General features: G+C 41.6%; 1 protein-coding gene across 2 annotated transcripts in view; it reads left to right on the top strand.

The window, feature by feature from the left end:
* Nucleotides 1-291: 291 nt before the first annotated feature.
* Nucleotides 292-15,920, top strand: part of YLPM1 (YLP motif containing 1) — an 80,347-nt gene continuing 64,718 nt past the window's right edge. For both annotated transcript variants that reach the window (XR_006818659.1, XM_046008038.1), the window contains exons 1-4: nt 292-1,313; nt 10,197-10,433; nt 11,564-11,743; nt 12,496-13,490. Coding sequence is in view for 1 of the 2 variants with exons in the window: in XM_046008038.1 (XP_045863994.1) it covers nt 441-1,313; nt 10,197-10,433; nt 11,564-11,743; nt 12,496-13,490 (2,285 nt within the window). In the remaining variant the exon portion in view is untranslated. The remainder of the gene's footprint in view (nt 1,314-10,196; nt 10,434-11,563; nt 11,744-12,495; nt 13,491-15,920) is intronic.

Genomic DNA, 15,920 nt, shown 5'->3' with positions numbered 1-15,920 from the left:
AGATTGTTGCTATTGTGAATGGAACCCCCCCTTTTTTTTTTCATTCAAAAATGAACCTTTGGAGCGATAGGATCTCTACCAACCCTTTCAGCGGTGAGACTCTATGGTTCCTTGGTTCTATGAGAATATTCTACTCGCACGTCCATTATCCGAACCTGAAGGAAGATGGCAACCGAGAGTCACTAAGCAAAGGGTCGCTCTATCTCGCCTTTGTTCTCCTCTCTGTGGCTACTGCGCAGGCGTAGTCGTTCCAGTGCCGTCCCCGCCTTCCCGGTCGCGGGCCCAGCTCGGTAGCGCCGGCGCACTGGCGCGCTCCGTTTACACGCTCCGGGGCCTGTAGGCGCCGCGAGTTCCGGCTGTCGCCGTCGCCGCCGCAGCTCCTGGAGGTCGGTTGCGACGAGTAACGGCGCCGGGACGAGCCCTGCGCCGCCTTCTCCGATATGTACCCGAATTGGGGCCGGTATGGCGGGAGCAGCCACTATCCGCCGCCGCCGGTCCCGCCGCCGCCACCGCCGGTGGCGCTTCCTGAGGCCTCGCCGGGGCCCGGGTACTCGAGCTCGACGACTCCCGCGGCCCCCTCCTCCTCGGGCTTCATGAGCTTCCGCGAGCAGCACCTGGCGCAGCTCCAGCAGCTGCAGCAGATGCACCAGAAGCAAATGCAGTGCGTGCTCCAGCCCCATCACCTTCCTCCGCCCCCCCTGCCGCCCCCGCCGGTGATGCCGGGGGGCGGCTACGGGGACTGGCAGCCGCCGCCGCCACCGATGCCCCCGCCGCCTGGGCCGGCCCTCAGCTATCAGAAGCAGCAGCAGTACAAACACCAGATGCTCCACCACCAACGAGATGGGTCTCCTGGTTTGGTTCCCATGGAGCTGGATTCCCCCCCTGAATCTCCCCCTGTACCGCCGGGATCTTATATGCCCCCTTCTCAGTCTTACATGGCCCCCCCTCAGCCGCCACCCTCGTACTACCCCCCGGCCTCGTCTCAGCCCTACCTACCTCCCGCTCAGCCGTCCCCTTCTCAGTCCCCACCTTCCCAATCCTACCTGGCGCCCACCCCTTCTTATTCTTCCTCTTCCTCCTCCTCGCAATCCTATTTGAGCCATTCCCAGTCCTACTTGCCCTCCTCTCAGGCATCTCCTTCCCGCCCCTCCCAGGGCCATTCTAAATCCCAGCTACTAGCTCCACCACCACCGTCCGCCCCTTCTGGGAATAAGACAACTGTCCAGCAGGAGCCTTTGGAGAGTGGGGCCAAGAACAAGAGTGCTGAACAGCAAGCTGCCCCAGAGCCAGATCCCTCAACAATGACTCCACAGGTAAGAAAACATCTGCCTGAGCCACATCTTTCACCTAGAGGGCCCTAAGTGAGCAGGCCTCAGGGCTTTAACCTGTGCTTAGGCTAATTCCAACACAATGAATAGCTAATTTACACTCCAAAGGATTCCTTAAGAGTCAGGTCTGACATCTCTGCTTTTCAAGTAGCTAAATGTGAATTATTAAAAGAACAGTGTTTGAGGATGTTTCTGAACACCACAGAGTAGTGGAGTGGCTGAAGAATTACTTCTCAGACATATTCTTTGGTTCCCTTTGACCCACCTCCTAGATTTTGTTGCTTTTACAAAGCACTTTCTTTTAAAATTGTGTTTTAACCTCAAATTTCCATTTGAGAGGCAGCATAAAAAAGAAGTTTCCCAAAGGGCTATTACTTGAAATGTATACAAACCTTATGACTAGTTAGTTTCTTTAAAAAGTTATTCAGGGGCCACTGATAGCTGTCAGCTTCGTGAATTCCAAATGTTAGCAAATGAGGAATGGAAATCTTATTCTTACCAGGAGCATCCTAAATAGGTGTATAGGTGCGTTATGCGATACATAAGAAGTCTCTTCACCTTTGACCATTTGGGAGTCTCTTGGTTATTTTAAGGAATAGACCCATTCATCCTTTTCCCACATCACTTAAAGCAAAGCTTTAAGACATAACCAGTTTGCTGCAATGCATTGTTACCATTCGCTCCAGAGTAACTGCCTTGGAATTTGGCCAAGGTGAAGAAAAGTTACTGATATCTCTTCCTCCATGAGAGAGTCATTCCTATAAACTTCTGTTCTAAGTGATGCTTGCTACAGAGCAGTCACAGATGGACAGGATAGCAGTAACAAATTAATTCCTCCCTTAAGAAAGAAGGTAGAACTAAAGTGGAGTAAATAACTTGTTAATCATTTCTTACAATAGACACTTCTAGCAATTACTAATCTACCTTAGATTCCCTAATGAAAAGAGAGTCTTAGTCTGCAAGCTGAGATTTACATATAAAAGATTTCCAAAAGATAGGGATGTGGTGCTCTAATGGTTTGCCAGTAGAAATTAAGAACACAAGTTGTTCTAAGTAAGCAAGATGTTGTGCTTGACACATCATCAGGAGAAGACACTTGTGATATTGGAGTAAAATAGGAGAATAAGAGATTCTGTGGGCTTACACCATCCCATCAGGTTATTTCCCCCAGATTCCTCTGTTATAGAAAAGAAATTTCTGTCCCCATTCCCAACCCATTCTGAAATTCCCATTGTTTTTGTTGTCAAAACACTATCGGAGTTAGTCCATGCCAAAGTACAACATCCATATCCTCCTCTCTACTAGACTTCTTCTGGCCTTTTGAGAGACAAATGAATTGTTTTTGGAGGGAGGGGAGGAGGAATCAGACCCGTCTTTATTACAAATACATGAACATTGGTTTGCTGGTTTTGCTTTTCTGCCTTTACACCCTTGTCTGTACTGAACTTCTTTCAGTGCTTTGCGTATCCATTGCCTCCAGTTCTTTGGTGAGAGCCAGAAAAAAAGAGTGGAAGATGAGCCTTGAGAAGTGTAGGGGGCAGACCAAGAAGGGCCTCGTAAGCTTGTTCAGGTTTTCTTACCTCTGTCTAGAATTCACCCCAAGTTTCTCAGCCCTCTCTCCCTGCCTTAGTTGTATTATTTTCAAGGTGCATCTCAAATATCAGGGTCTCTGTGAAGCCATCTCTGACTCACCCATCTGGTTGGTTGGTTTTCAGATTTTAAGTCCCTTGCAGACAGGGACCATCTCACTCATCTTTTTATCCTCTGTAGCACCTAGGACAGTGCCTTGCAAATTGTAGGCTCTGTATGGAGATTTGTTGAATAAGCTACAAGAGTTGTCATGTTCTAGACTTAGGATACTTTGGCTTATTAGATTACACAGGTTTTCTTCATGCCAGTACTGATCTCTGACAATGAACCCTTCTGCAAATTTATTATTCTTTGGTTCATATTTTATTTTTGGAATGTGTCATTAGAAATTTTGATGACGAAAGATTATAAACACACCCAAAAGTAGAGAAAATGGTATGGTTTCTTCTTTAAACCCATCATTCAGATTCAAAAACTGTCAAGATTTTATCATGTTTACTTGACCTGTGCCTTTTTTTATTGCTGCTGAAATATTTTAAAGCAAATCTTAGATGTCATGTCATGTCATCTCTACATTCTTAGTCATCTTTTTAAAAAAATGGACCTTTTTGGAGCGCCTGGGTGGCTCAGCTGTTAAGTGACTGCCTTTGGCTCAGGTCATGATCCCAGGGTTCTGGGATCAAGCCCCGCATTGGGCTCCCTGCTCAGTGGGAAGCCTTCTTCTCCCTCTCTCACTCCTTCTGCTTGTGTTCCCTCTCTTGCTGTGTCTCTTTCTGTCAAATAAATAAAATCTTTTTTTTCTTTTAAATGGACCTTTCCTTAGGTAAATATATTATAACACCTATAAAATGTAACAACAGTTTCTTTGTATCATCTTATACCTAACCCATTCAGACTTCCCCTATGGTCTCATCACACTAATTTTAAAAAATTCCGTGGTATCATCCATGTTAAAATTCCCCAGTGAACTCAGTCATGTTTTAATGGTTTATTCAGATCAGGATCCAATACAGACATTGTGAAGCAGGATCATTCTTTGTCATGGAAGGCAGTCCTGTGCATTGTAGGATGTTTAGCAGCATCTCTGCCCTGTAACTACTAGATGTTGGTAGCAGCCTCCAGTGGGAAACGAAAATGTTTCCAGACATTGCCAAATATCCCCTGGGGGTTAAAATCACCCTCAGTTAAGAACGCCTCATCTAGATTAGTCTCTCCTATTCTCTTTTTCTACCCCATGCCATTGAACCTGATGAGAAATCTGTCTCACTTGTTCTGCAGAATGTCCCACATTCTTGATTTGTCTGCTTTCTCTTGGTGTCTTATCATTTGACTTTCCCACTCCCTTTCACGTTTCGGGTAAACTGAAAGCTTAGATTTAAGTTCACGTTTCTTTTGGCAAGTGTACTTCATAACCAGGGTGGTGCTGTGTACTTCATTTGCATCCCATGAAGAGACACACAGTGCCTGGTTGTCCCACTATTAGTGGAGCCAAGATTGATCAGGGGTTAACAGTCGAGTCCCTCCATTGTCCCATCAATTTTGCCTCTGATGTTCCATCTGGTGATTCATCCGTTGATAGTCTTTGCCTGAGTAAATTAGTTCTTCTCTGAAAGTTATTACATGGTGATTTTTTCCTGCCATTTCTTCTACATTTACTATATGGAATTCTGTAAAGAAAAACTTTGATGAACTAGAACTATTTAATTGGAAATACAGTTGGTATAGGAAAGGTAGGATAAGCGCTTAATATTCTTCCACTTAATTTCTGGTTTTCGGGGTAAAGCATTGATGATTTAATGGAATGTGTATTTTTGAAGAATTAACTTTTCTATGTGTTTAAGGGACTGGCTAGGTAGAGTGCATACTAGCCTTTTTTTCATAACTTGTGACTTTATTAATCCTTTTATTCTCAAAACTTAAGCTGTTGACTTGGATTAGAATTTGTAGTCACTTATTTTTTTATTTTTTAAAGATTTTATTTATTTATTTGACAGAGAGACACAGTGAGAGAGGGAATACAAGCAGGGGGAGTTGGAGAGGGAAAAGCAGGCTTCCCGCTGAGCAGGGAGCCCGATGCGGGGCTTGATCCCAGGACTCTGGGATCATGACCTGAGCTGAAGGCAGCTGCTTGACGGCTGAGGCACCCAGGCGCCCCAGTCATTTATTTAATATTCATGTATTTACTGAGTAGCAATTATGTGCCAAGTGCTGTGCTTAGTTTAGTACCAGAGATTAAATAGTGAAGAAAGTAAGACATGGCACTTGCCCTCAATGACTTGTCCCAATGGGAAGAACAGGACATTTAATAAGTAATTAAGAGGAGTACAAGGTGCTGTGGGATTATACAATACACTGTATCACTAGACTGTTCCATGAGGAATGGGAAAAGGTCAGGGTTTTTTGTTTTGTTTTGTTTTCTGGTTTTAAGCTCACCATTACATTTGCAGTGTCTTGCTCAGGGTCTAGCATGTCATAGGTGAGAAACAAGTTTTTTTTTTTTTTTTTTTTGAGAAACAAGTATTTTTTCAGTGATTGAATATAGTTGAGAACTATAACCTAATTGAAGAGGCCTCCCTTTGAAGTGATATTTAAGTGAAACCTGAAGAATGAGTAGGAATTAACCAGATAGCATTCAAAGTAACGCTTACTGAAAGCTCAGGGTAAGAATGGGAGACACAAACCAGGTCGGGAGGGCCTATGAGGACTTTCAGGCAATAGGAAGCCACTGAAGGATTTTATATAGTCGAGTATGACAGATGGGCCTTTTTGAAAGCTCATTGTGTTTGCTGTCTGGAGAGTGAAACTGAGAAGGGCAAGGGTGATTTAGAGACAATGCTTAATAAAATAATCCAGCAAGAGATAATAGTGGCTTGGACTTGGATGGTCATAGTGGAGATGGAGAGAAGTGGAAAGACTGGAGAAGTATTTGTGCACTAGAATCTAATTGGAGTTTGAGTAGTAGTGGAGAGGGAGGTGTCAAGGGGGATTCCTGAGTTTCTGGAGTCGACTGGAAGGTAGATGGTGGTCCCATTTACTAATAAAATAGGAAAACCTGGAAGAGGAGGTCTGGGAATGATGTGAAAGGGCGAGTGTAGTTTTAGACCTACTGAGTTTGAGGTCCGTGAGCCACATGATTCCAGTGAAGATGTTCAATTGAAAGTTAGGTACAGGTCTGGAGTCTAGAAGTGAGATCTCGGAGACATGAAAGAGTTGTGAGTCATCAGCATAAAAATGGAATTTGGGGCACAGAAATAGATGAGGTCTCCTGAGGAGTGTGTGTAGAGTAAGGATAGAGTTTAAAGGCCATTGAGCCTAGTCCCACAGAATCTCGGTATCCAGGGAAACCAACAGAAGAAGGACCAAACGGGTAGGTGGAAAGTCAGGACAGTGCAGTCCCACAGAAGTACAAAAAAGACTGTTTCTAGGAAGAGGGAGTGGTCAGCTGTGTCTCTACCACTGAGAGGCCAAGCAAGATAAAGACTGTGAGTTATCTTTTGCATTTACTGACATGTAGATTATTGTTGACCTTGGCAGGAGCAGTTTCATAGTGACTGAAGCCATATTGCATTGATTTGAGGAGTGATGGAAGGTGAGGAAATGGGGATGGTGAGTATAGACAACTCTTTCAAGAAGTTTGACTGAAGGAGAGAGAGAGAGAATGAGGGCAGGAACTGGAGGAAGAGGTGAAGTAAAGGAGCTTTCTTTTTTAGTTCTAATTTTTTTTAGATGGGACTAAGATTATCTGGTGACCTTAATTCCTGGAGTGGAATGTGAACCTCAAAAGTATTAAAAATAAATATGTTTTAAATAAGACTAAAAAATGGAAAACCATTATTTTTGCCAGATTTCTCCCCACCCCTTGCTTTAGGATGTAGGACATAGTACATTTAGTGTTACAGGCATTGATAATAATGTGGATAGGAAAGGCAACCTTCTGAAATTGATCTCTAAAACATCTCTCTCTCTCTCTCTTTCTCTCTCCCTCTCTGTCTCTTCCCTTCCTGCCCCACCTCACACATTCTCTGCTTTATATTTCCCTGCTTGGATAATCATTTAGTACCTAGTTCATTACTGTACTGGTAGCAAGTGTTTAGTAAATGCTTGCTGAATAAATTAGCATCTTTTTGATAATGATATTTGTGACAAATAATTCTTTCATCCTTTTGAACTCTCTTCATTCAGTCTCTTTTTGAATATGACGTATGCAGTGATTTTCCTCTATCTATGAACTAGCATCCCATGTAAGACTGAGTTGTCTGATATGACGGGACAGTCAGAAAAAGTGGCTACTAGTTTGGCTTTGGCTTCATTACTAAGTCCAAGCAGGTTTTATTCCTTTCTAAAATAGAGATAAATCACTTTTCTCTTGGGGTCACTGAGGACACGTCTGAATGATGCTCATCTGTAGAGCTTTAAAAGTGTGCCGAAGCCTGGTCCTAGTACTGAATTAGATCTAGTTACTCTGCTTCTTGGGTTCATATGAGATAGAAATTGACCTACAGTGCTACTGTCAGCAAATCAACAAGTACTCGAGCCCCTAATAAGGTTCTTAACCTTAGACTAGGTCTTAGACAAAGATGGGAAGCATTGACAGTTAGGTGGGTGCATACAAATTGATCAAGAATCTAGATCTGTACAGTCTTCCATGTCTGTAGCCATTGGCTTCTGGTTTATGAAAGATGGTTTGCATCTTTGTATCTTTTAGTGATGCTTTCAAAGCAACTAAAAACAAGGGAAACTTTTGACTTCTACTTGAAAGAGACTGAGTTTATTAATTTTTTTAAGCTGAAAGATAAGCCTGTTGCTATTTTCATAAAATAGTGGAAGACATTGAAAATGTTTTAATGGTACATTATTGTCAGCTGTCATGGTCAGTGTGTGCTGGTTTTTTTTTTTTAATGTTCAATAGGAAAAGTAATTATATTTCTGGAGCTGATGATTATGTACATGGTAATTAAAAACATAACAGCTCATTCATGACCCAGACTTCAAGATGTAGGTAGTGAGATGGAATTTATTCCTTTCAATAGTTTGAAGCAAGTTTCAGGTCATAGAAATGAGTGGAAAGGAAGTCTTCAGTTGATCAATAACCTGACATTCTCCTGTGCTCTAGCACTATGCTTAAGTACCAGGTAGGATATAAGAAAAGCATGAGACAGCTCTCTCCCAAGAAAATTACATTCTGTGAGTGAAAAAACAGATAATAAAACATTATGTTCAGTGAGAAAAGAGTATATATTGTATATTTTTTATCCATTTTGCTTCCATGTGGGAAACTGGATAGGATGTACAATAAAATATTAGCAATATAGAAAATCCTGGTTATCCAAAGATAGTGAATCCCAGTGAATCTAAACAAAACGAATCCACTCAACACAAGTACCCAAAGTTTATGTAAAAAGTAAAAAATTTGATTTGGGACACAATCTTAAAAAACAAAGCCCAAAATCACAAGGGATAGCTGAGTCTTAGAATGAACAAAGAATAGTGTTGATTTGGTTTCTGTACTATAACTTTTAGTTATAATACCAACACAGTTATATGGCAGCATTATATGTCATCTTTTATTTTGGTTTTGGATATATTGAAAAAGAAAATAGAGATTTATCAGTTTTCCTAGGGGCTGTTTTCAGACTTTGAGATTCATATTCTCTTTTGCAATTCCTATTATAAAAAATGTTTTGGTTGTTAACTGACAGGACTTCTGCTAGATCCTCAGCTGTCAGTAATGGGTTCCAAAGTTCTCCAGCATCACTTTCATAAAATCCTACATCCTTATAATTGTAGTAGAAATACATGCTGTTGTTAATTATGGAAGTATAAAGGGTAGTACATGTGTGAATGAATATTTTAGTGTTATGACAACTCTTTTCTGTATGCAACCTTGTAACCATAGGGAATTATATAATAAATAACTGGGAAAATGAAGATCCTGTAGTTAGGTCGGAGTGGGGAGATTTTTTTTTACTGGTTTTAATTAATTAGTTATTGCTTATTTGTACAGTCTGTTCTCCTTATTTTGAGGTATATTTGTTCCATAAAGTTGCCAAGAAAATTGAATTAGTGAATACTAAACCATTGCTCCCAGGGGGAAATACAGGGTTAGGTTCCTGTGAGCCTTTGGTTTGGTCTCATTTTCATCTAACCAGTTAATACATAACCTTGTTTTACATGTGTTCCTGTTTAATGACACCTTATTTAATATACTTTGTTGATTCATTAACATTGAACTCACAGCCAACAGCATAACACATGTCTGAATGAAATTTATCTAACACACAGGTTTTCTGTGTGAAGCACGTCACAGCTTCCTTGCACTTAGGAACACCAGACAGCACACCACACTATGCTTGCAGTCATTTTAAACAGCAAAGTCACCAACAAAAATCACAGAAATCTGAAAAATGTGGTCCTAAATAGACCATGAAAAGGACACTTATTTACAGTATGAGAGCTAAACAAAAAGGCAGAGCATGGCCTTGTTCTGCCATAGCAGGAAATGTGCAAGTCTGGCAACTCAGAATTTCCAGTGCTCTATTACGCATGTCCACAAATGACAGCCAGAGTTTCCCGAGTATTGATTTTGGAGTTAGAAATAAACTTTAGCAAGTAGGCATATTTGCAAATATAGAATCCATGAATAATGAGGATCAGCTGTCTTTTCTAATTATTTCTGCATTAGACTTGTTATTGTTGTAACGTTTTTCAAGCGGACGCACAAAACAAGCTTCCAGAAAGTTAAATTACAGTATAATTTGGAGGACAAAGCTGTGACTTAAAATAAATAGTATTCTAAAACACAGTATATTCTCATTTATGTGTATATAGCTGGCATACAGCAGGTGTTCAAAAGAGGGAAGAGCACTGGAGGAGAGAGAAGGCAAAGAAGAGACAGAACTATTTGGTTGTGTTCATTAATTATAAGACTCCTTGGATAAATCCACACCAGCCAACGGCAGGTTAAAAACAAGCAGCTGTGAATACTGAAAGGATTTCCTCTGAGCATTTATCAAAAAGACTGCTCTCACTTCCAAAAGTATGTGTGTGTTAAAAGAGTAGAGAAGTATGTTGAATTAATATATATGGTTTAACTTAAATGTATATACTTGGGGGAGGAATTGAAAGATCGTGTTTACTTATTTGCCTTTCTCAGTCCAGCTTTGCCTTTTCTCACATACAGACATGTGACCACAAATACAAATGCAGGTCTCTGTCAACACCAAGTTGCAAATATATAGGATTTTCAACTAAAATTCTTAAAAATGCCCTCTGTTGTAGGAACAGCAGCAGTATTGGTATCGGCAGCACCTGCTTAGTTTGCAGCAGAGGACAAAAGTGCATTTGCCAGGACACAAAAAAGGTCCCGTCATAGCAAAGGATGCCCCTGAGCCAGTAAAAGAAGAAGTTACAGTACCTGCCACCAGTCAAGTACCAGAACCCTCTTCGTCCGAGGAGCCCCCATTGCCACCACCTAATGAGGAGGTACCGCCTCCTCTCCCACCTGAGGAACCCCAGGTAACCATAAAACTAATTATTTGCTGTTTAAGAAATTGTTTAGCTTTTTTCTGATTCTTTTGTATATACCTTTGTCAAATGGATATATGTTTTTCTGTGTGTTTTTTTTTAAAACATGTAAAATTCCAATATGGGAAAATTGGATAAATGCCTGATCGGGTTTAGAGAAGGCATTTTTCTGATGGTTGAAGTGAGTGAAGAATTAGACAGTCTTCTGAACTGAGGCTAAGCGCTAAAGGGACACCCGGGAGCTATCACAGTGGCAGCGCAGGGCAGCGGTTAGGAGCTGCCGCGTCTGTTGTTCAGCTGCCCTGGCGGCAGGGGAGGCACTGCCCCTTGCTGATGGTGGGGACTCTGCACAAGTCGATTAGCTATTTCGTGCTGCAGTTTCCTCATCTGCAAAATGGGTATATTCAAACAGTGGCTATCTTACAGAGCTGTTAAAGCATTCAGTGTGATCATCCTTGTCACTGAACATACCAGCTGACACACGGAAAGTTCTCACTTTGGTCTGAAGGTATTTGTTCTCCCAAGAGCCTGTGTGGAAATTTATTGAGCCATAATGATGACATTGTAATCTCTTAGTTGAAAGTGGCTAACGTGAAAAAGAAGAAGGTCTCTCTCTCTCTCTCTTTTTTTTATTTGGCAGAGATCACAAGTAGGCAGAGAAGCAGGCTGTGGGGGGGGGGGCGGCGCGCAGGCTCCCCACTGAGCAGAGAGCCTGATGCAGGGCTTGATCCCAGGACCCTGGGATCATGACCCGAGCCCAAGGCAGAGGCTTTAACCTACTGAGCCACCCAGGCGCCCCAAAGTTTTCTCATAGAGTCCAAAGGACATAGCTATAAAGCGACTGTTTTGGGGAAATGGTTGCCCTGTTCAGGAACAGTGAGATGATTATTTCAGTGAAGACTATGGGATTCATAAAGTCCTTTATATAAGTACTCATGAGCCATGGTGTAAGCAGAGCCAGGGATTTTATCTAAACACAAAATAACTTTTCTCGGTCAGCCAGAGTTGTAGAGATTCTGGACTTTGTAATACAATACTTAATAAAATATTTGGGTCTTTTGTTAATTTGGTTGCTGTTTTGTTACTTAACATAAAAGTGTATTCTCTCTTTTATCTTTTAGTCTGAAGACCCGGAAGAGGACGCTAGGTTAAAACAGCTGCAGGCCGCAGCCGCGCACTGGCAGCAGCACCAGCAGCATCGAGTTGGCTTCCAGTATCAGGGAATAATGCAGAAGCACACTCAGTTACAGCAGATCCTCCAGCAGTACCAGCAGATTATCCAGCAGCCGCCACATATGCAGGCAAGTGCCTCCTCAGCTCGCACGTGGGAAGTTGCCCCAAGTCATGGAGGAGTTGTTATTCCTGAAAGAGAGCTAAATGTGAAGGAGAGAAATTAAATTTGATCTTTCCACGGGGCTTCCAAGTAGTTACCTGTCACATCACCAGGGATTTGGGAAGTACAGCTCTATGGAAATGCCCTTGGGATGGGGCAGGTGTAGTGCAGACTTCTGGTCATGTCAACCCAGGCAGGTGTTAAAGGACAGTTGCTAAGGATTTTAAGAAACAGAGATTCTTATCATGTAGTTTCAAGTTGCCTACAAATCACTTCCGTGACAGACAAGCAAAAATCCACCAAAAAGATCATAGCAATCACCACAGAACCTAAGGGAATATACCACAAAAGATAATTGCTCTTTTTATATCTGGAAGACACAAACTTGTGTCTGTCTGTCTATAGTAATAGATCATTTTTTAAATTCTTAAAGTGATCCATGGTAGTCCGAAAAACTTGAAAACAGTTATTACTGAGATAGGTATTTGCTTTAGCGTTTAGTTGGTTTCTCCAGCTCTATGATAACTCAGAGAAATGAGTCAAAGGAAGAAAGAATGATCGTCATTAAGGAGATGTAACAAGTTTATCCTTACTAGTCTCCCAGAGTCTTTAGCGTTTTAATTTCTTAGGACTATAGATGTCCTTGATTCGTTAGTATTTTAACTTTAGGGTCAGTTCTCTTATGAATGTCTTGAAATAATTGTCACCCTTTGTTCGTAGACCATGTCTGTAGACGTGCAGCTGCGGCATTATGAGATGCAGCAGCAACAGTTTCAACATCTCTACCAAGAATGGGAGCGGGAGTTTCAGCTGTGGGAGGAGCAGCTCCATTCTTATCCTCATAAAGATCAGCTTCAGGAGTATGAGAAGCAGTGGAAAACATGGCAGGGACATATGAAAGCGACTCAGACCTATCTCCAGGAGAAAGTCAATTCCTTTCAGAACATGAAGAACCAGTATATGGGGAACATGTCAATGCCACCTCCTTTCGTTCCATATTCTCAGATGCCTCCACCTCTACCGACAATGCCCCCTCCGGTATTGCCTCCATCATTGCCACCACCAGTGATGCCCCCTGCCCTGCCTGCTTCAGTGCCACCGCCTGGCATGCCCCCACCTGTGATGCCACCTTCTCTACCAACCTCTGTGCCCCCACCCGGGATGCCTCCATCTCTCTCTTCTGCAGGGCCACCGCCAGTTCTTCCCCCGCCTTCCCTCTCCTCTGCAGGGCCACCGCCCGTTCTTCCCCCGCCGTCCCTCTCCTCAACGGCACCTCCACCTGTCCTGCCCCTCCCACCGTTGTCTTTAGCCACACCTCCTCCAGGATTACCTCCCCCGGGGGTTCCGCAAGGGATGCCTCCTCAGTTAGGATCAGCCCCAGTCCCGCCAGCCTCCACTTCTCAGAGTTCACAGGTTCCAGAGAAACCTAGACCAGCACTGCTTCCCACTCCTGTGTCTTTTGGTTCAGGCCCGCCCTCAGCCTACCACCCTCCATTGCAATCAGCTGTTAGCCCATCAGAACAAATGAATTCTAAAGCTCCTCTGAGCAAGTCTACTCTGCCATATAGTTCATTCTCATCTGAGCAAGGACTTGGGGAGTCTTCAGCTGCTCCATCTCAGCCAATCACTGGAGTCAAGGACATGCCAGTGAGGTCAGGTGGACTGCTTCCAGATCCTCCTAGAAGCAGTTACTTGGAAGGCCCAAGAGGCCCAAGGTAGGTCTGCCTTTGTTTGGTTGGTTGGTTTGGTTTGGCTTTTTTGTTGATTTAGGCTGAGTAGGCCTTGATGGTATAAAAAACTTTATTTATACGATTTTTATATTTTTGTACTTTTATATACATTCCTGGTTTACAGTTAATAATGTTAGTACTGTTCACTTCTTAGATGCGACATAATAAAATCTAGAAGTAGTAACATGCTCCCATTTCTTTTATGTCACTGCTTTTATCCTACATGTAGAGATCATAGTCCAGAATGAATGTCCTGTTTTAGGGTAATGCTTCTCAATTTCTTGCTGACTTTTTTTTTTTTTTAGTATATGTGCTGCCAAAGCGAGCACATCTTGCTGACTTTTTAGCTTCAGAAGTAGTATTTATTAAGTTTATCTTTTTTGTTTTTTTTTCCCTTAATTTCACAATTAACTGAATTGGTAACTTCTCTTTGTTAGAGAATATGCCTGCTGTTGGCGATAAAGATGAATAAGCCAATATTCTAATGAAATAGGCAACAAAATTTAGTATAAGAGTAAATAGGACTTTAATCCATTTGTTCAGCAAATATTTATTCCTGCTCTGTGCTTATAGCAAAGAGTATAACAGAGCAGACAAAATCCCTGCCCCCATGGAGCTTATTTCCTGTATATCTCCCCCAATTTGGGAGATGTTTTCCTTTTGTCTGAACCACATTTTTATTTAGAAAAGCACACAGAGAAATTTACTAATAGTCTTAAGTTTTTTTGCTTTTGTTTTTTGTCTGTTTTTGCTTTGCTTTTTAAAAGGTGTTAAATTCGTTTTTTCAAGTTTGTAAAAGTATATTCCCCCCCTGCAGGTTGACCTAAATGTTAATTTTCCTGTAGAGAAACCTTACCAATCACATTTTTTTCCAATTGGAAATTGTGATAGAAATACGTACTCCTTATACTAAATTTAGATAATACAAAAAAAATTCTAAAAAGTGAAATTCACCTAATTCCACAATCTAGAGATAATAATTAAAAATATATATGTCATCAAAATGGGATCATACTGAGCATTTAGTCTTGTAAACTTTTTCTACTCGTCAGTACATTGGTTAGTTTTCCATCTCAGTGTCAGTGTTATCTATATTTTTTTTTAAAGATTTTATCTATTTATTTATCTATATTATTTTAATTTAACCTGAATTTTGACTTTCGGAAACAAAATATATCTTTTATTTGTTTCCCAAATTTATAACTCTTAAAACAACATGGCACAAACCTCCACCATCGAATAAGGTGTTGACAGTTCTCTAGAAAACTTATTTCTTGCATTGAACCTAAATGTGTTGCTGTAACCTCTACCTGTTGATTCTAGATCTGCCTCTGTGGTAACACATAATTAACATGAATTCCTCTGGGTGCCAGAAGCCTTGCCAGAGGCTTTACGTACATTATGTTACCTCGTAGAGTCTTCTCAGCAACCTGTGAACGAGGCAGGCTCATACCCTGTATTTACCCTTTAGAGACTGAGCCTGAGAGGTTTGAGTAACTTGCTCAGCATCATGTAACTGGGAGAGTAGAGGCTGAGTCCACACCCAGTGGGAGCAGAGTCCAGGGTGCTCCCAGAGTAAAACCACTAGTTAGGGGTTAGTGCTGTGTTTAATGCCATGATTCAGTGATATTCATACTGTTAGTGATTACACAAGTACATTCTGTATCTTGATTTACTTGGTATGTGTAAGTTTTTTATTAGAATTCCCACTTATCTCTTAGATTAAGCATTGCCTTTTGGATCTGGTGATGAATTTGCTGTCAGAAAAGTACATTATTCTTAACACCTTAAGAAACAGAGATTTCCTGCTCCCTTTTTTCCCTATCATATTAATGTTTTCTGTCTTTTGCCCACCAAATCTTGTTGTAAATTTAGGACCTATTTTAAGTTTTTTTCTTACCTTAAGGTACAGTTAATAATTCACTTCTAGGCAGATCTTAGCAATTAGCTAGCACAATATCCCGTCTATAGCAATTGATATTTGTGTTGCATTTTAGGTTGTCATCCTGAGTCTTGTACATATTATCTTAATATTTCTCTGTGATCTCATGAAGTAAACATATAAGGGAAGCTAAGATTTGGAGAGATTCTAAATAGATTGCCCCAGATAACGTTGCTAGTAAATGATTGAGATGGAATTAGAATCCAAGGCCTTCTGATCCCCCCCCTTTTTTTAAGGTTTGTTTTTTTTTTTGAGGGAGAGAGAATGAGCCTGTGCCAGTGGTGTGGGGGTATGTATAGAAGGAGAGGGAGAGAGTGTCCCAAGCAGACTCTGTACTGAGCGTGGAGTCCAATGTGGGGCTCAGCCTCACGACCCTGAGATCATAACCTGAGCTGAAACCAAGAGTCAAACACTCAACCAACTGTACCACCCAGGTGCCCCGATCTACTTTTGAGTTCATTTTACTTCCTGTG

Source organism: Meles meles, chromosome 6, assembly GCF_922984935.1.
Source record: "Meles meles chromosome 6, mMelMel3.1 paternal haplotype, whole genome shotgun sequence".
In the NCBI taxonomy this organism is placed as follows: Eukaryota; Metazoa; Chordata; class Mammalia; order Carnivora; family Mustelidae; genus Meles; species Meles meles.
This window is presented reverse-complemented; position numbering and strand designations above follow the sequence as displayed.